General features: G+C 48.2%; 1 protein-coding gene across 2 annotated transcripts in view; it reads left to right on the forward strand.

The window, feature by feature from the left end:
• The window catches only part of HK3 (hexokinase 3), a 296343-nt gene that overhangs the window by 244295 nt on the left and 31237 nt on the right, over positions 1–20811 (forward strand). For both annotated transcript variants that reach the window (XM_069244551.1, XM_069244552.1), the window contains 2 exons: positions 963–1146; positions 15557–15712. In XM_069244551.1, the coding sequence (XP_069100652.1) occupies positions 963–1146; positions 15557–15712 (340 nt within the window). The remainder of the gene's footprint in view (positions 1–962; positions 1147–15556; positions 15713–20811) is intronic.

Here is a 20811-nt window from a genome sequence, read left to right on the forward strand (position 1 = left end):
TAAGAGTGCATCTCTAAGATGCCCTCTGGGTGCATTTTTCAATAAATCCAACACTGGCATCAGTGTGGGTTTATTGTGCTGAGAAGTTTGATACCAAACTTCCCAGTATTCAGTGAAGCCATCATGGAGCTGTGGAGTTCGTAATGACAAACTCCAAGCCCATGTATTCAATATGGTCACACTGCAATTACAATGTCTAAGAATGGACTTAGACACTCTAGGGGCATATTGCCCATGCAGCTATGCCCTCACCTGTGGTATAGGCACCCTGCCTTAGGGCTGTAAGGCCTGCTGGGGGGGGTGACTTACCTATGCCAGAGGCAATGGTTTGTGGGCATGGCACTCTGAGGGGGGGTGCCATGTCGACTTTGACTTTTTCTTCCCACCAGCACACACAAGCTGCAAAGGCAGTGTGCATGTGCTTGGTGAGGGGTCTCCCAGGGTGGCATAATACATGCTGCAGGGCCCTTGGTACCCTGGGTATCTTTTACAAGGGACTTAACTGTGTGCCAGGGGTCTGCCAATTGTGGAAGCAATGGTACCGTTTTTGGAAAGAACACTGGTGCTGGGGCCTGGTTAGCAGGATCCCAGCACACTTTCAGTCAAGTGAGGGTCAATTTCTGGCAAAAAGTGTGGGGGGTGGGAACCATGCCAAAACTGGCACTTTCCTACAGAGGTCTCTGCCCATAGGTTTCTGAATAGCAATTTGGGGGAATACTACTGTAGCAGTTTCTGAACTATAACGTGTATCTAGCACTAAACATAACAATACTTTTATGTTCTGCAGTAAACAGAGCCTACGTCACTTCCCTTGTGCAAGTTATGGGAATGCCAAGACTTGGTATTTCTTTATATAGTATGTAAATTCTGCTTTCACAATGCCATATTTCTGTAGCTGCTTCTAAGTTCTTGATATGACTCTCTGAAAAATCATGGTGCCTGTATCCGTTCTCTCTTCACAGGCACAGGCTCGAATGCCTGCTACATGGAGGAGCTGCGGAATGTAGAACTGGTGGATGGGGACACGGGTCGCATGTGTGTGAACATGGAGTGGGGTGCCTTTGGAGACAAGGGAGGCCTGGATGACCTCTTCACCTCTTTCGACCGAGAAGTGGATTCTGTCTCCATCAACCCTGGAAAGCAGAAGTGAGTATGAAAATGTGCTCTGCCTGTACAGTCGATTTGTACCAATACCCAAGGGAGCCCATGCGTACACAGTGAACCTGCAATTTCATGATGTAGACATTGTGGGGGTTATTATGACCCTGGCAGACGGCGGAGAAGCAGCGGTAAGACCGCCAACAGGCTGGGGGTCTTTTTTTTTGTATTATGACCATGGCGGTTACCGCCATGGTCATCCGCCTGTTCTCCGTTCCGCCCGCCGGGCTGGAGACGTGGGTCTCCAGCCCGGCGGCCGTCACTATACCGCTGGCGGTATTTTGACCCGGCTTACTGCCGTGGATTTCCTGCGGTTGGAACCGCCATGAAATCCATGGCGGTAAGCACTATCAGTGCCAGGGAATTCCTTCCCTGGCACTGATAGGGGTCTCCTCCACCCCCCACCCCCACCCCCACCCGACTCCCTCCCCTACACCCCCCACCACCCCTGCCACCCCCAAAGGTGTCAGGGCCCCCCTCCCGACCCCCAACATCACAGAACTCACACACACACGACACGCACGCAGGCACCACCAACACACACACCGACATACATGCCTACATCCACACACACAGTCAGACACGCACATCCACATTCAAACATACACGCACACATCCATATAGACATACCCACAGACATACACGCACTCATCCCCAAAACACGCAACACCCCCGCAAGCATACATGCACCCACACACCTCCTCTACATACACAGACGCACACCCCCATGCACCCACACAACACACAACACCCCCCCACCCCCCTCCCCTAACGGACGATCGACTTACCTGTTTCGTCGATCCTCCGGGAGGGGATGGGAGCCATGGGGGCTGCTCCGCCGATGCCACACCGCCAACAGAACACCACCACGCCGAATCACAGGACGTGATTCGGTGGGCGGTGTTTTGTTGGCGTGGCGGTGAAGATGGAGCAACCTCCACTTCCCCGCCGCCCGCCAGTATGTCTGTTGGCGGCTCTCCGTCGGAAAAAGGACGGAGAGCAGCCAACAGTCATAATACGCCGAGCGGCAAACCGCCACTACTGGCGGTCTTCCGCACGGCGGTCCCTCGGCGGTCTTGTAAAAAGACCGCCGAGGTTGTAATGACCACATGTGTGCCCATCCCTAACCCAGAATGAGGATTAGCTAAGGTTCTTAGCATCAATCACACATGGATATGAGCATGTCATTAAAAAACAGACAAAATACGCATCCACAAGCAAACGGCAAGCCAGGGCTCGATGACTATGTGGCAGACACTCTTAGTAAGGGTCTGTAGTCTGTTCACAAGGCCTGCTCACGAGCAGCTATTCCGTAACAAACAAAGCAGTTGGAGTCACAAAATCATACCTACGTACACGCACACGAATGAATGGACAGATACACACCCACACCCACACAATGATGAAGAATTGGAAGAGGGTATTTGCATGCATTTTTCTATCTCTCCCACTGAATCCTCAGGCAGCCGTAAAGATAGATATTCAACAATAACAATAATTGTGGCACCAACATTGACCAAACAGATGTAGCTTCATACTTGACCTCACATTGGGCATTTCTTGTATTTTGAGGCTTGCTGACAATGAGAATGGGGATAATAGCACCTCCAGAGCCCAATGTCATTTATGGCACACCTGGTGTGTAGGGAGATCCTTAAGGAGGCTCAGTATCATACGATAGGATCATGCTAAACAGCACAATCTGAGCTATTTGTGGCATGTAGTTTGACAAATATAGAGTTTGACAGACAGGATACCCCCACTACAAGCATTTTGGAGTTCCTCTCCGCTAAACTGATGGTCCGCCCATTCTGTTTAGAGTTCAGAGCACTGTCATGTTTCTGATCAGGATGCCCCCCTCTGGAAAACCCCTACCCCGATGGCCTGATGGAGTGAGTACATCAGACAGATTTCCATATTTAGAGCGGAATGTCTGATGTATTTTTTTTGTTTGGGCTTGTCAATGAAAACCTGAAAAAATAAAAGTGACACCTACACCCTGGGAGAAAACTGTCAAGGGTTTCAGGGTCACTAGTATTTTGTTATTCGAAAGCAAATTCCTGCTTTCGGATTTTGATTCGGATTTTGAAAAACAAAAATGTTTGCTGAGCCGCCACATAAAACATGGCGGCTGCTCAAAGTGCCTTTATGATGGGTAATAGTCTGGCCGGGGTGGTGGAGATACTGAATGATGTTTGCAACGCTAACGGAAGGTGCTCTACCTGAAAAACTCTAAATCAGACCCTGTCAGTCCTTTCAGAGGAGCCATCTTGGCATAGGTTAGAGATTTCCGTAGTGCTGGTGAGGATCTCTAAATATAGAAGCTGGTAGTCTGGCCAGAATAACAGTTAATGACCTCGGCCATGTTGACGGAAAGTTGACCACCGGACAAACTTTAAATCAGGCCCTATGAAGTGATGGTATTTGTATGTGGTTACTCCGACATTTTGAACCTTTACAGGCTCCTGTAAAAAACAAAGGTGTATGTTACTTGCTACCTTTTGTAGATGAAAGTTTAGCAAAGTTATACTTAGCAATGGTTATGACTCATCAAGAAACAAAGAATTGACTTTCGGCCTTGTTATGAGGTTTCTGGTAACTGTGCCCATAAGACTTACTATACTATGGTATTGTTATCTTTGAGGGGAGAGCGGTTATTCTGAATTCAGAAATGAATTTTCAGAGATGTTGATAATTCTAGTCTCGATTTCCCTGGTTAGTCTTCTTTTTGTACCTGATTTCTCACCCAGAGACTTTGAGTGAAAGACAATGGTCTGTGGGTGTGTGGTGGTCCTGCAGGACTCATAGTTTTGATATGGCTGGTAATTCCTGTTAAAGGCCTCATCAGAATATAACAAGAATCATAATTGAGCAAAAAAATCTCCATGCACTGATAGTTTAATGTGTTAAAAAAAAACACATCAGTGCTGTGCCTGAACAATATCTAATTCTGTTGGCAGCCATTTTCACCACTGATGCAGCCCTCTTGCACCATTGCCATCTTGGCACATAGCAATAATGAACTGTTGTATAATCATGTATTTTTGTATGGTACTTCATAGTACTCCTCAGCAGTTTTTAAGCTCTGTAAATAATAGGCATTACTAATGTTCAATTCATGGTACTCGGAAGAATGGAAGGCCTCCTATGCCAGAATTCACACTCATGCCTTTAAGATTATGCGTAAACATATTGTTTCATCTTGCTGGTCACAAGTAGTTGTTTTGCACCTGATAGTGGCAGTCATACTTTTTGAGGGTTACTTAAGGCTTTGCATGGCCCGTGAGACATAAAGAAATACTGTATATCCCGGAGCACAAATTGTGAGTCAGTAGACTTCTATAGGCATGTTTGTGACTTTTATGGCACAGAGCAGTGCAGCAAGTTGCTGAATTGCCCTGCATCACGGGGAAAAGGTGGAATGTGCTGTATTTATCCAATCTGGTGCATTTCTGTCCTTTTTCCTTGAGCTGGTGCCATTTTGGCAGCCTAGTGCCAATGCAGGCACCCTTGGATCATTGTACAAGGGTTCCTGTGTTGTAGGCAAGATTGTTTTTGTGCAGGAAAGGACACCTTTCTGCACAAAAACATTCCTGAGAGGATTTTTCCTCTTCATATTGAAAGAGGGAAAAAAAAGTCAAAATATATTTCTCTTTGTTATGCCTCTCCTGGGAGGCGTATCTTTTTGGCGCATTCCCAGGTTTACCAAGTTTGGTAAATCTGGGAATATAAGAAAAACCATGGGAGTAGCATGGGAACACCCACAAAATGCCCAATGGAACACCTCCCTGGCGCAGAGTACTGGAATACAACTATTTCCACTGCTTTGTATTAGTCCAGATTTTTAAGCCATTCAAAGGCATGCAAAGTGGCTTTGCGTGGGTTAGAAAATCTGACTTAAGGTTTGTGTTGCTCTTCCACCACGTTGTGTGATGCAAGAGCTATGCAAACTGGGTCATATATATGGCCCCTAGATAGGGTCAGGCCTGCAATGGCATGCGCTAGCGCGTGTGGATCACTTGTGAAATGCTGTTGTATTTAGAAAAGGACTTGGAGCCTGCCTGTTGCTTATCATTTGTTTGCTTGCCTGACATAGCCTCATAATTGGACCTGGCTGGCACAACATCATTTCCATTCCTGTCCGTGGAGCAGGGCCCAACACTGATTGATTTAAGTTAATCAGTGCCCGTCCGCTGCTTCCGATGTGATTGAGGTACTATGTTGTTCTTTTTAGGTTGAGCTTAAGCGTATGACCTCTTGTATACTTTAGTATACTTCTTGTGGGCTTTAAGCCTTTTCATTTGTTTGTTTCAGTGTTCTGAAATCAATGCTTGCTAGTGGTCAGTCCTGCCTTCTTGTCCCTCCTTCCTTCTCTCAGGTGGCAGGAACCAAGTACTATATGATTACACTTTGATTTGTTATCTGTTCTTTAGCGGACTATTTTTTTCTTGTTTTCCTGCTGGATATTGTGTTTTGACACTGAGCCAATGTGTGAATATTGTGTTTTAACACTGAGAAAGTGTGTGAATATTGTGTTTTAACACTGAGAAAGTGTGTGAATATTGTGTTTAGACACTGACCAGTGCCTGAATATTGTGTTTTAACACTGTGCCACCAAGTGAATATTGGGGGTCATTATGACCCTGGCAGACGGCGGTATTTTGGAGAAAGGTACTGCCAACAGGCTGGCGGTACCTTTCCCCAAAATATGACATTGGCGGTTTGGCTCAAGCCAAACCGCCAATGCACAACTCTGTCCGCCAGGGCGGTAACAGCTGCCGGGCTGTCACTGTCCCACCCATGGGATAATGACCCTGCCTACCTCCATGGTTTTCGTGGCAGCCTTACTGCCACGAAAACCTTCGCGGAAGGCACTATCAGTGCCATGGAATTCCTTCCCTGACACTGCTAGGGGTCTCCCCACCCCCTCCCCAGAGTCCTCCCCCACCCTCCCCGCCCACCCCCCACAACATACTGCACATTCACGCACCAACATACACACGCATACACACACTCATACCCACATCCATCCACGCATGCATGTATTCACACACACATCAACACACAGTGACATACATTCTAGCCCACACGCATTCACACCACACAACATACACTCACACCCATTCATGCACACACGCATTCCACACGCCACACATCTGCATGCATGCACACACCAACATACACACACACCCACACACACTCACAACACCCCCTTCCCCTGTCAGAGTACCCAACTTACCTGCTTGCAGGCTTGCGTTCAGCCCACCCATGCCACTCCAATTCACATTAACTCACCACACTTGTAATGATATATGTGTTTTGACCACTGACTCCATGTTGCACTTAGCTTGGCAGCATACCGTTGCAGTAGTGACCACCAACTTCATTTTGCCTATTGACTTTATTTTAGCATTATCCACTGCCACGTTAAAAGTTGCAAGTAGTTTTCCAAATTGTACAATGTGCACATGTTTTCGATTCTTCGTGTTTTTTCCCACCAAGGGCTTAGGCTGATAAGAATGTACTCAGACTGCAGGGACGATCTTGTTTTGAATTGGCACCTTGGGATTGTGGCCAAGTCCTGACGTGTTATTTTCAAAGCATGCCTAAAGCAATCAGCATTTTTTTGCATAAATAAACGTCTGCACAGAGAGGGAGTTTCTAGACTTTTCCTCTCTTGTTTGTTTAAAGTATAAGAGGCCGAGACCAGATGGACCAGGGACAGAGAGTGTTTGCAGATTTCAGGCACATCCAGGACGCTGGAGTGTGCCATCCTTCCCATGAGGTTAATTGATCTCTCTCTCCTTGATCGATTCTGGGATCTGGCGATCTGATGCTGAATAGGAGGGAGATGAAGCAGTGATGCCCTTTTCTCATGGTGATGCATATTGTTTAATTCATTATTTGCTTTGCATTATAATATAGATACATATATTTGCTGTGTATATTGCAATGGAGAATCATTTGTACATTCTTTCATTTAATTGCTATGACCATTTTTGAACATGTGCTTTTAGCATACTAATCTCCTTTTAGGAACCCTGCGTAGTGAATTAATAAATGTCTTCTTTGGACTAAGAAGTGCATTCCAGAGATTTTTGTCAGTGCATGAGTGTTTCAGCTTGGTTATTAGTGAAGCAAAACAGCACTCCAGTCCAATACAGTCCACCTGAATCTACCCCACTTCTGTCCAATCCATCGCAATCCACCTCTTCAAACCACCTTAATGCAACTCACCCCAGCCCACACTAATCAAATCCACCCCACACCAATTAAGTCCATCCCATCACAATCAAATCCACCCCTGTCCAATACATCCTACTCAATCCAATCCTCCCCACTCCATTCCAATCTTCCCTACTCCAATCCAATCCAACTCACTCCAGTCCAGTCCACACCTTAGTGCAATCCATCCAGCCCCACCCCAATCCAACCCATCCTAGCACAATCCAACCCACCCAACCCCAATTCAATCCACCCCACTCCAATCCAATCTACCCCACTTTAATCCAGGCAACCCCACTCCAATCCACTCCACTTCACTCTAATCCATCCTACTCCAATCCCCCGCTCCACTCTAGTCCAATCTGTAGGAAAGTACCTTCTTCTTGGCATGGTTTCCGCCACCTTTTGCTTGCTGTCAGTGCGTTTTGACTGTGTTCACTGGGATCCTGCTAACCAGAACACTAGTGAGTGTGCTCTCTCCCCTTAAATGTGGTTGCTTAGGACTTAGCACAACCCACAATTGGCATACTGGTATCCACATGTAAGGCCCTAGAATATGGTACTTAGGTACCCAGGGAATTGGGGCACTAGGGTTTTCCATTCGCTGCAGCATGTATTGTGCCATCAATGAGAGCCCATGCAAAATGTGTCTGCAGGCCTGCCATTGCAACCTGCCATTGCAGCCTTCGTGAAAATGTGCAAGCGCCCTTTCACTACAGGTCACTGCACCAGGTCAGTGTAAGTCACCACATTGGCAGACCCTCCTAGTCCAGAGAGCAGGGTGCAGGTACCTGTGAGTGAGGGCACCCCTGCGTGAGCAGAGGTGACCCTACGAACTCCAGCTCAAATTTCCTGGAATTCGTAAGTGCGGAAAAGCCATTTTACCTGTGTACTGGACACTACCTGTGTCCAGCTACATAATGGTAACTCCAAACCTGCGCATGTTTGCTATCAAACACGTCGGAATCATACCTTAATATTGTTGCCAGTACGGGTTGCATTATTCCATGCACTCTGGGGGCTTCTTAGAGAACCCCCAGCAGTGCTCCTACCAGTCTTCTGGGGTTTACCGGGCAGCCCGTGCTTCTGCCACCCCATAGACAGGTTTCTGTCTTACTGCTGCTTAGCCTGCTCAAGCAGAGGAAGACAGAACAAAGGATTTCCTTTGGGAGAGGGAGGCAACACCCTCTCTCTTTGGAAATAAGGGTTACATGGCTTGGGTGGGGTAGCCGCTCCAAGCCACCGGTATGCTTTGAAGGGCACATTTGGTGCTCTCTTTGCATAAACTGGTTTGCACCAGTCCAGGGACCCCCGATCCCTGCTCTAGTGTGAAACTGGACAATGGAAATGGGAGTAGCCCTGTCCATCACCACCCCATGGGTGGTGCCCAGAGCTCCTGCAGGTGGCCACTTGGTTCTGCTATCTTGAATCCAAGGTGGGCAGAGGCCCCTGGGAGCATCTGAGTGGCCAGAGCAGGCAGGTGACATCATAGCCCCCTCCTGACAGGTGGTCACCTTGCTAGGTGACCAATCCACCTTCCTTAGCTATTTAGGGTCTCCCTACATAGTGGGTCTCTAGATTCGAGGTGCAAGATTACAGCAGGATTCCTCTACATCGTGTACTTCATCTTCTGGCCACCGGGACTGCAACTGCAACAGTCTGCAACTCCACTGACAACCCGGCTCTGCAACATTGCTTCTCCGGCTCCTTACAACAATTTTAACATTTCTCTGGCTGTACATCCTCTGAGGGCAACGAGTCTTCAGCCAGCACAAGGAGCAAGAAATAATCTCGCTTGGAGTGAAGGAGTCACGCCCCTGCATCCGCAGGCACCAACTGAAATGACGACCGGCTGTGTGGATCCTCTCTCCTCTGGAACTGCATGGATCCTGCATCACAGGTGGTGATCTGAAGTTGTCCCCTTGGTCCTCTCGACCAGCTGTCCAACTGGGGAGACTATAAGCCCTTGACTCTCCTTGCAGGACAGTACCCCTGTTCACCGGAGGTACTGTCCTGCAGCTACCAAGTCTTGTTTGTTTCTCCTCTAAGAGAGCTTCAGACTCCATGTAGCCCCAGCTTCCAGCACTCTTCCCTGCAAAGCACAGTCTCCTGTCTGCTGCTCCAGTGATGTGGGACTCCTCTTCAGGTGTGCTGAGTGCGCCTCACTGCGACTCCTGTGACTGCTGCCTGTGAGTTGCTTGTGGGGGCTGCCTCCCCGTCTTCCAACTCTCCTCACTGCTGAGGGTCACTTGGGACTCCCCTCCTTGGGTTGAGTCCCCCTGGACCTTTCTAGTCCCTGGCAGCTCTGCAACTCTTCATCTGCGACTTTTGCCTTTACCGAGGCTTGTTGGTGGTTTCCCAAGACCACTGACTGACTGCAGCTCTTTTTCTGTCATGGGACATCATCTGCATCACTTCTGGAACTCCTCTCCTGCTCTAGTGCTGCACAGCTGACTCCTCATCTCTACCATTAACCTGGTCCTGCATTTCCAGAAGGGTGGGTAGTGGCTCCTGCCTCAATAGGACTCTCCAACTCGAACTGGACTTGGTCTCCTTCTTTTGCAGGTCCTCTACTGTCAGGATCCACCTTTGGTTTCTTCCATTCTTTCTTGGGTCTTGCACAAAGCTTTTCCAAAGTTTACCTGTGGATTTGGGGAAAAAACAGGTACTTGACTCTTCTCTCTTCGTCGCTGTGGGGCACTCTGGTACTTACCTTTTTGGGGTTCCTAGATCCTCCAGCTCCCCTCTACAGATTCTACTTCCTTGGGCGGGGGACTGCCTTTCACATTCCACTAACTTAGTGTATGGCTTGGTCTCCGCCTAGTGCCGTCACTATTTTCTATTGTTTTACTATTTGCTATTGCTTTCTATGCTAATCACTGACTTCTAATGTGTATATAATAGTGTGTGTACTCGAATATATGTCGGAACAATGCATGCTGGAACCATGCATGCCCGAACAACGCAGTCAGAACAACGACTGCGTTGTTACCACTAATGCCTTTACCACGAATGCCTTAACAATGATTTTTCATTGTAAAGGCATTCCTGTTAACGGCATGCATGAAATGGCATGCATGGTTCCAGCATGCGACCCTTCCTGACCCTCACCCCCACCCCTAAAACTACCACAACCCCCCCACCCCACCCCTAAAACCCAAACCTACCCCAACCTCCCATCCCCTCTGGTAAAAGTACTGCGACCCCCACTCTACCCCTAAAACCTAAAACTACCCCGACCCACCACCCCAACCCCAAAACCTAACCTACCCCAACCTCCCACTCTGCCCCTTAAACTACCCGATCCCCCCACCACAACCCTAAATCCTAAACTATCCCAACCCCCACCCCTAAAACTACCTCGAAACCCCACCCCTAAAACCTAAAACGACCCCAACCCCCACCACTGCCACTAAAACCTAAAAGTACTGCGACTCCCACCCCACCCCACCCCGAAAACCTAAAACTGCCCAACCCCCTGCCCCTAAAACTACCCCGACCCCCCACCTGCGTCTAAAACCTAAACTACCCCCACCCCACCCCTAAAACTACTGTGAACCCCCACCCCTAAAACCTAAAACCACCCCAACCCCCACTGCCCCTAAAATTACCACAACCCCCACCCCCACCCCTAAAACCTACAACCACCCCAAACCCACCCCTAAAATTACTGCGACTCCCCAAACCTGCCCCTAAACCCTAAAACCACCCCAACCCCCACCCCTCCCCTAAAATTAACGTGACCCCCCTCCCCCTCCCTAAAAACCTAAACTACTGCAACCCCCTAAAACTACCGCGACCCCTGACCCCACCCCTAAAACCTGAAATTACCCCGACCCCCACCCTAGCCCCTGCCCCTAAAAACTAAAATTACCCCCAACCCAGCCCCTACAACTGCCCACCAACCCTACCCCAGCCCCACTTACCTGACCGCGTCCTCTCTGATCCGGAGACTGTTTTCCTCTGCCTTAACCACGCATGTTCATTGTTCCGAACATGCGTGGTTAAGGCAGAGGAAAGCAGGGTCATTGTTCAAGAAAGTGTTGTTCTGCTTTCGTGGACAACGACCCTCGTTGTTCCCGCCTCTTTCTCAGGCTGCTTCCCGTTTACTCACCTCCTAGTTGATTGTTGCCTATACAGTATTTTAGTATGTATGTTACCATAATAAAGTACCTTTGTTTTTGTAACACTGTGTGGTTCTTTCATGTGTGTAAGTGTTGTGTGACTGTAGTGGTATTGCATAAGCTTTGAATGTCTCCTAGATAAGTCTTGGTTGCTCATCCACAACTACCTCTAGAGAGCCCTGGCTTCCTAGACACTGTCTATACCTCACTCATAGGGGATACCTGTACCTGGTATAAGGTGATAACACCATAGATGCTCGCCACACACCAGGCCAGCTCCCTACACAATCCACCCCACTCTAGCCCAGTCCACCCCACTGTACCCCAATCTAAACCACCCCAGTTCAGTCCACCACACTCTAATAAATCAGGCACATCCTGCTCCAATCCACCCAACCCTACTGCAGTCCATCTACTCCACTCCACTCCAATCCACTCCACTTCAAGCCACTCTACCCAACTGCAATCCAATGAATCCAATCTACCCCAATCCAGTCCACTCCAATCCACCCCACTCCAGTCCAGTCTAAAACACCCTACTATAATTCACCACACTCAAAAAACGACATCCAATCCACCCCACTCAATCTAATCCACCCCATTCTAGACCTATCCCTTCAGTCCAATGCAACCACCCCAACCCAATCAATTCATCCCACTCCAATCCACCCCACTCCATTCAGTCCACACCACTGCATCCCAGTCCAGACCCCCCACTCTACTCAATCCATCCCAACCCACACTACCTCAATCCACTCCAGCCCACTTCACTTTATTCCACTCCACGCCACTCCACGACACACTATGCCACTGACCCATTGAACTCTACCCTCTCTCACTGAACTGTATGACACTCTACCCCTCTACTCCACTCTACAACACTCTACTCCGCTACTTCGCTCTACCACACCACAAACTTTTAGCCATACTGAAAAGCAGCCACACTGATGTACAACATGGCAAAAACACATTATCAAAGCCTAAAGATCTTGTGCAGGTGCGACCTATTGGCTTTGCCAATGCTTGTTTTTTTTATTAAAGATCGGTCCGAACAAGCCTCTAGACAGGTTACATGAGCCCTAAGCCTAGAGGCCGTAGGATATACACTGGTAAACACTGGAAGCATAGCAGATACAAGGTCTGCAGGCTGGTAAGCCTGAGTCCTGCTTGGGTCTTTAGAGTTTTGTGCCTTGGTGGGTAGAAGAGGGACGTTAAGACACCTTCCTGAAAGTAAACCTGTAAGCATCTTAGACAAATTGAGTCAGTTTGTTCTTTCTAGCTGCCCTGCAAAAGCAAATTAAATAATACATGCCCTTTAAAAAAAAGTGACAGTGGTGCCCACCGGCAACTACTGGCTCAAATAAAATAATGTATGCCCTACAGCTTTCTGCAAAAGCCTCATAACAATAATTCCACCAAGGAGACTTACAAGGCTGATGTCACCACCATGTGAACCTGTGGGCAAATGTTTAATCGAAAAGGTGTATTGTGTTGCATTGTAATTTCACTTATATAGCACGCCCACTGCGTGAATATTGTGTTTGACACCAAGCCAGTGCGTGAATATTGTGTTTTGACAACGAGCCACTGCTTGAATATTGTGTTTTGGCACCGAGCTAGTGCGTGACTATTGTGTTTTGGCACCAACCAGTGAGTGAATATTGTCTTAAAACGAGCCAATGCGTGAATACTGTGTGTTCACGCCGAGCCAGTGCGTGGATATTGTGTCTTCACACTGAGCCTTTGCGTGAATATTGTGTTTTAAGACTGATCTACGTAAGCCTGAAAAATAAAACAAGTGAGAAATAGAATGCTTACGCATTAGTTGGAATGTATGGATGGACTGTTAATAGGCGGCCGCGCTGTGACCTTTGTGGGAAATGTTTTGGTGCCATGGACATGTGCCACAGGCTGCCCTAGCTGTGGGTTTAAGCGAGAAGATGCACTTACACATGCCTGTCTTAGAACCTGTCAGAAAAGAAGTATTTTTTCTTGCTTGCAGATACCGACCAGTTCAGGGTTGTCTATTATTCGGTTCAAGCCATACTGAGCGTGGACATGGAAGATGCCGAGGGTCAATGACACAAACCTTGAGCGTTGCAGTTATGCATTAAATGTAGTACATGCTCTGTAGAGCACATAGCTCAGCAGAGGAGCATACCAAATTAATGACATTATCTGACCAGCCATTGTATGTGCTTCAGTGGATCCACCTATGAGCATCAGGGAAAAATCATCATATTGTCAGCCAGAATGCTTAGATGGGTCTACCGTGGAGAGGCATACGAGCTCTTATTGTATGGGTGGTCAGGTGTATGTCAGACGAATCCACATAGGTGTGGGGAGGAGGAAACAATAGGAATGGGTACCATGGCCCATATTTATACTTTTTGACGCAAACCAGCGCCGGCGTTTGTCTGCGTCAAAAATGTTACCGCCGGCTAACGCCATTCCTACGCGCCATGCGGGCGCCTTATTTAAGGAATGACGTTAGCCGGCGCTGCGGACTGGGCAGAGTAAAAAAAAAGACTCAAACCAGGCATCGCCGGCGTAGGGGGAGATGGGGGTTGTGCGTCAAAAAATGGTGAAAGTTAGATTTGAGGCAAAAATCATGCCTCAAACCGGACTTGTGCCATTTTTTGACACACAACCCCCATTGAAATGACTCCTGTCTTAGCAAAGACAGGAGTCATGCCTCCTTGCCCAATGGCCATGCCCAGGGGACTTCAGTCCCCTGGGCATGGGCATGGGCATGGGCATTGGGCACAGTGGCATGTAGGGAGGCCCAAATTAGGCCCCCCTATGCCACTTAAAAAAAAAAAAGAAATACTTACCTTTACTTACCTGGGATGGGTCCCCCCATCCATGGGTGTCCTTCAGGGGTGGGCAAGGATGGCAGGGGGTTTCCCTGGGGGCAGGGAAGGGCACTGCTGAACTCCTTCCATGGTCAGGGACCATGGAAGTGAGCCCACAGGTCCCTTAACGCCTGCCCTGACCCAGGCGTTAAAAAACGGCGCACATCAGGCTGTGCGCCGTTTTCTAAAGTCCGCCCCCTCCTGTGCGTCAAAATGACGCAGGAGTATAAATAAGGCGCACAGGCCTTAAAGTCATTTTTTGCGCGGGAACGCCTACCTTGCATGTCATTAATGTAAGGCAGTTTCCCGCATCCAAAAAATTACACACACTGAGGATTTTTGACGTCCGTGGGCTCAGGCGTCAAAGTTTTAATATGGCGCAAACAGAGTATAAATATGCCCCTATATGTGGCCATTCATAGTTTGTGCTCTGAAGGGTCCTCATGTAGTGGGAGATGAAGAAACATTATCCGATGTGCTGCAGTATATGATTGTGGAGTCAGTCCAGGTGTGGTAAGGAGCAACCCAGAGGAATTAGCACTGTAAAACCAGCCATATTCTAGCCATTATGCAGCAAGCCATAGAGCAATGGTTCCCAACCTTTTGATTTCTGTGGACCCCCACTTTATCATTGGAGTTACCTGGGACCCCCACTGAATCTTAATTGGAACCCGGGGACCCCCCCGCCCACCACCGCACTGAGTCATTACTGAAAGCTGGGGACCTAATTTGTTAATATTACTTAATTTTATATGCAGTCACGAACCCCTTGAGGAGGCTTCACGGACCTCCAAGGGTCCCCGGACCACAGGTTGGGAACCACTGCCATAGAGAAAGCCTTGAGGTTCCACCAACAGTGGCATTGGAGCTACTCATAAGAATGAGCGGTATACTACCAGAATATCAAGTTTTAAATATTGTGGTACAGATAGATAGATAGATAGATAGATAGATAGATAGATAGATAGATAGATAGATAGATAGATAGATAGATAGATAGATAGATAATTAATTTTAGGCACCATGCCACTAACTCCAGTATTACATGTGTATCATTGAATGGTGGGAGTGGAGCAAAGAAGTATCTCGATGATAGGTCACATTAACCAAGACTTCTCTTTCTCTTTTTCTTACTCTCTCTTTTACTCTCTGTCTCCTTCACACCACACTCTCCCCTTCTCCCTGTGGCTACAGGTACGAGAAGATGATCAGTGGCATGTACTTGGGTGAAATTGTCCGTAAGATCCTCCTGGATTTAACCAAGAAAGGCATCCTGTTCCGCGGCAGAATCTCAGAGCGACTCAACAAAAGGGACATCTTCCAAACCAAGTTCCTGTCGGAGATCGAAAGGTGAGTGGCTCTTATGGTAATTATCATCTATTCTTTGAAGATTGATCTTCGGCGCTGAGGACGTGTAGTTTTCTAGACCCTGAGTGATATGCTGAATAGGAGCTTTTTAAGCCTATTTATTATTTTCAGATTCCAGACCCTCCACCATGTATCTAGATTTTTGTTTGATTTTGGAATCTGCTGTTTTTATGGTGGATTCTTTGCTACCATCTTAACCTAAATTGGGCCTTACATTGTGTCATCTGTTATTTTATTTGTGTGATTTACTCTAAAATCTCTCTATATATGCTTTTAATTGATACATTTTACACCCCTGCTGTTTAAGACTCAAATATGCTATGCGTTTGCATGCAAGCTCATGTGATGCCTGGCAGCATATCTTAGTACGGAAAGTGCACAGGGCAGCACTGTTTAACATGGGTGCTAAAACATTTTAGCAATGAAAGTTGATTCAGGTGCTGCCCCATAATCTTTTCGCATTGTTGAGAGCCACCCCACCTGAAGTTCATAAAAAGATGGAGGAACAGGACAGGCACAGTCCAAACAGCCATGGGTTTTAAACAAAGTCAGATCTACTAAAATGACGTGACCTGGGTTTGCATGAAATCCTAACAAAGGAAACCAGGTGTAAACCAGGAGAGACTAGAAAATGTCATGATATTCCCATGTGTAAAACGTGTAATGCCAGTGTAGGAAAGTACCCTCTTTCTGGCATGGTTATCCCCACTTTTTGCCTGTTGTCAGTATGTTTTGACTGTGTTCACTGGGATCCTGCTAACCAGGACCCCAGTGACTGTGCTCTCTCCCTTTAAACTTGGTTGCTTGGACCACAAGCACCTCACTTTTGGCATACTGGTGCCCCCTTATAAGACCCTCGAATATGGTACCAAGGTACCCAGGGCATTGGGGTACCAGGGTCCCCCATGGGCTGCAGAGTGTATTTTGCCACCCATGGGGAGCCCATGCAAAGCGTCTCTGCAGGCCTGACATTGCAGCCTGCATGAAAGGGTGCATGCAACTTTTTCACTAGAGGTCACTGCACCAGGTCACTGTAGGTCACCCCGATCGGAGGCCCTCCTAGCCCAGAGAACAGGGTGCAGGCACCTGTGTGTGAGGGCACCCTTGCATGAGCAGGGGTGCCCCCACGAACTTCGGATACATTTTCATGCATGCGGGGATGCCATTTTGCGCATGTACTGGACATAAGTCACTACTTATGTCCAGCTAAATAATGGTACCTCAGACCTAGGCATGTTTGGTATGAAACATGTCGGAATCATACCCCAATATTGTTGCCAGTATGATTCCATGCACTCTGGGGGCTCCTTAGACAACCCCCCCAGCATTGCTACCAAAAGTCTTACAGGGTTTTCCAGGCAGCTCAGCTGCTGCCACCCCCCAGACAGGTTTCTGCCCTTCTGCTGCTTAATATGATCAAGCCCAGGAAGGCAGAACAAAGAACTTCCTTTGGGAGAGGGAGGTAACACTCTCTCTCTGCGAATAGATGTGACAGGCTTGGGAGTGGTAGCCTCCCCAAGCCATGGTATGCTTTGAAGGCCTCCAGGCATAAACCAGTCCACAGCAGTGCAGGGAACCCCAGTCCCTGCTCTGGCACAAAATTGGGCAATGGAAAGGGAGTGACCACTCCACTGTCCATCACCACCTCAGGGGTGGTGCTCAGAGCTCCTCCAAAGGGTCCCTGAGTTCTGCCATCTTTTCAAGGTTGGAAGGGAACTCTTGGAGCATTTGAGTGGCCAGTCCAAGCAGGTGATGTCAGAGCCCCATTCTGATAGGTGCTTACCTGGTTAGGTGACCAATCCCCCTTTAAGGGCTTTTTAGGGCCTCTCTCTTGAGTGGGTCCTCAGATTCGGTTTGTAAGATTCCAGCAGGACTCTTCTTCAACCTACACTGCGACTTCTGGCCACTGGAACCACGACTGGACCCTCCAGGAACCCACAAATGCTGCTACAATGAAGTAGTCTCTTCAGCAACTTTTTTTCCACGCCTCCTGCCGGCTCTGCAACATTTCCCTGGCTGTGCATCCTCAGACGACAGCAATTCTTCAACCTGTACAAGAAGAAGAAGGAATCTCCCTTGGAGTGAAGGAGTCACTCCCCTGCAACCGCAGACACCTACAGCAAGCGACGACCGGCTGCGTGGATCTCCCCTCATCTCGAGATGCATGGATCCTGCATCAAGGGTGGTGGTCCGGAGTAGTCCTCTTAGTCCTCTCTGCCAGCTGTCCAACTTTGGTGGAGGTAAGCCTTTGATTTCCTACGCAGGGCAGTACCCCCGTGCACTGCATCTCTTGCAGCTGCCAAGGCTTGTATTTATCTTCTCCAAGGGATTTTCAGGTGGCATGTAACTCCAGCCCCCAGCACTCCATCCTGCAAAGCACAGCCTCCTACGTGGTTCTTCGGCTGTGTGGGATCCTCCATTTTTAGTGCTGCGTGGGCTTCTTCTGCGACTCCTTTGTCTCCATCCTGTGGAACCCCTGTAGGTGCTGCCTCTGCTCCTGGGGACTGTCTGTGATGCTGATGGTCTCCTGTGACTCCCCATCCTGGGTTGAGTCCTCCTAGGCCTTGCTGGTCCTCGGCAGCACTACTTTTCCACTAAACACGAGTTTGCCTTTGCCAAGACTTTTTGGTGGAATTCCTGCACCAACACCTCTCTGCAATCTTCACTCCAGCGTGGGACATAATCTGCATCCATCTGGGACTCTTCTCCGGCTCCAGGGTTGCAGTGTTGACCTGTTCTTCATCATTGTCGACCAACTCCTGAAAGTACAGCTGGGTGGGTAGTAGTTCCTACTCCTCCTGGATTCCACTGTGACTCTTGGACCTGGTTCCCTCTCTCCACAGGTCTTATTTCTTCAGGAATCCACCACTGGTTTTCTTACAGTCTTGTCTGGGTGTCTTCTTTTTCTTCTTTTGCTACTTTGGGTGGTTTGGGGAAAATCCAGTGATTTACTCCTGAATTCCTTGTTGCTCGGGGGTACTGTGTTACTTGCCTTTGTGGTTTTCTGATACTCAAAGGTCCCCTCTACATAGTTTACTTACCTAGGTTGGGCTCCTGTGCTTGCATTCCATTTTTTTATTATAAGGTTTATGCTCCCCCTAGGGTCACTATCGGTTATTGCTATTTGCACTGTTTTCTAACCTTTTTATTGCCTATTTCTGATAGCTAGTGTATATATTCTGTGTATTAGTTACCTCCTATTGGAGGATTGCCCTCCTAGTAATTTGTGGTATTGTGTTCCAAAAATAAAGTACCTTTATGTTTGTACAACTGAGTGTTTCTTTCATGTGTGTTAGTGCTTTCTGACTAAAGTGTATTGCATGAGCTTTGCATGTCTCTTAGATAAGCCTTGGCTGCTCATCCACAGCTACCTCTAGAGAGCCTGGCTTCTAGACACTGCCTACACTTCACTAAGAGGGGATACCTGGACCTGGTATAAGGTGTAAGTACCTTAGGTACCCACCACACACTAGGCCAGCTTCCTACATCCAGTAACTTACTCCTTTCTTCCTAATCGCTGGGGGGCACTGTGGTACTTACCTTTGGGGTTTCCTAGTTTCTCCATCTCCCTTCTACACATCCCACTTACCTAGGTGGGGGTCCTGGATTCGCATTCCATTTTTTTAGTATATGATTTGGCTCTCCCCAGGGTCACTATTGTCTATTGCTATTTGCTTTGCACTGTTTTCTATTGCTATTTATTCCTATTTCTGATTATTAGTGTACATATCTAGTGTGTTGCTTACCTCCTATTGGAGGGTTGCCTCTCTAGTACTTTTTGGTAATTGTGTCACTAAAATAAAGTACCTTTATTTTTGTAACACTTAGGCCCTGAGACTGCCAGGGCTGTTCTGGAGGAAGCCAAGAGGCTGGCGGTGCTTCCCAGGGCATTACGACCGTCGCACCACCGGGGCCGGCAGTTTCCCGCCACAATGGCCCCCGGCGGTTGTAATCAGCCAGGGCAGCGAAGCTTGCAGCGCTGCCCGGGGGATTATGAGTCCCCCTACCGCCAGCCTTTTCCTGGCGGTTTGAAGCTATGCAGACAGTGAAAAGCGCAACGGGTGCAACTGCACCCGTCGCACGGGTGCAACACCGCCGGCTCCATTTGGAGCCGGCTCCTGTGTTGCGGCCGAGATCCCTGCTGGGCCGGCGGGCGGAAACCAGGTTTCTGCCCGCCAGCCCAGCGGGGATCTCCAAATGGCCGCGGCGCCAAGGTCGTAATGAGGGCCTGAGTGTTTTCTTTCATGTGTGTAAGTGCTGTGTGACTACAGTAGTATTGCATGAGCTTTGCATGTCTCCTATATAAGTCTTGGCTGCTCATCCACAGTTACGCCTAGAGAGCCTGGCTTCTAGACACTGCCTATCCTACACTAATAGGGATACCTGGACCTGCTATAAGGTGTAAGTACCTTAGGGACCCACCACACACCAGGCCAGCTTCCTACAGTGGTGGTGCGCCAGTGGGATAAGCATTTGCAATTGCCTTACCACTGTGTCACTTGGTACTTTCCACAGCAAAGACCACCTACTGACTAGGGGTACACACTGTACTTAATGTCAGTGAATTAGGCCCATATTAATACTTTTTTTGTGCCGCATTTGTGACATCTTGTGATTCAAAAGCGGCACAAACTTACAAAATATAATTGTATTTTGTAAGTTTGCGCCGCTTTTGCGTCAAATAATGACGCAAATGCAGCTAAAAAAAAGTATAAATATGGGCCTAAGTCTCTTATGTTTTGGTAAGCTAGGGGTCTGGCATAGCTCTTGCTACAAACTTCAGTAAGGAGACTACGTTAAAGTAGTTAGGGACCCTACACCACTCTAGCTAGCTGACATATCTTCAGCAGGTCACACCTCTCAGGCCATGGATTCTCCCTATGAGAACCTTGAACTTCCAAGAACTTAGGGAGATGTGTGCTGAGAGAAAGCTGAAGACAGGGAGACACCCCAATAAGAGTCTGCTTCTGGGCCTGCTCCTCCAGGATGACCAGGAACATGGTGGTAGCCAGGAGGAGGATGAAATAGAGTCTGACCCTCAAGTGCTAGAAAAAGAAGACTCAGCTACTGAGGTGGGTCAG

Source organism: Pleurodeles waltl, chromosome 7 (genome assembly GCF_031143425.1).
Source record: "Pleurodeles waltl isolate 20211129_DDA chromosome 7, aPleWal1.hap1.20221129, whole genome shotgun sequence".
In the NCBI taxonomy this organism is placed as follows: Eukaryota; Metazoa; Chordata; class Amphibia; order Caudata; family Salamandridae; genus Pleurodeles; species Pleurodeles waltl.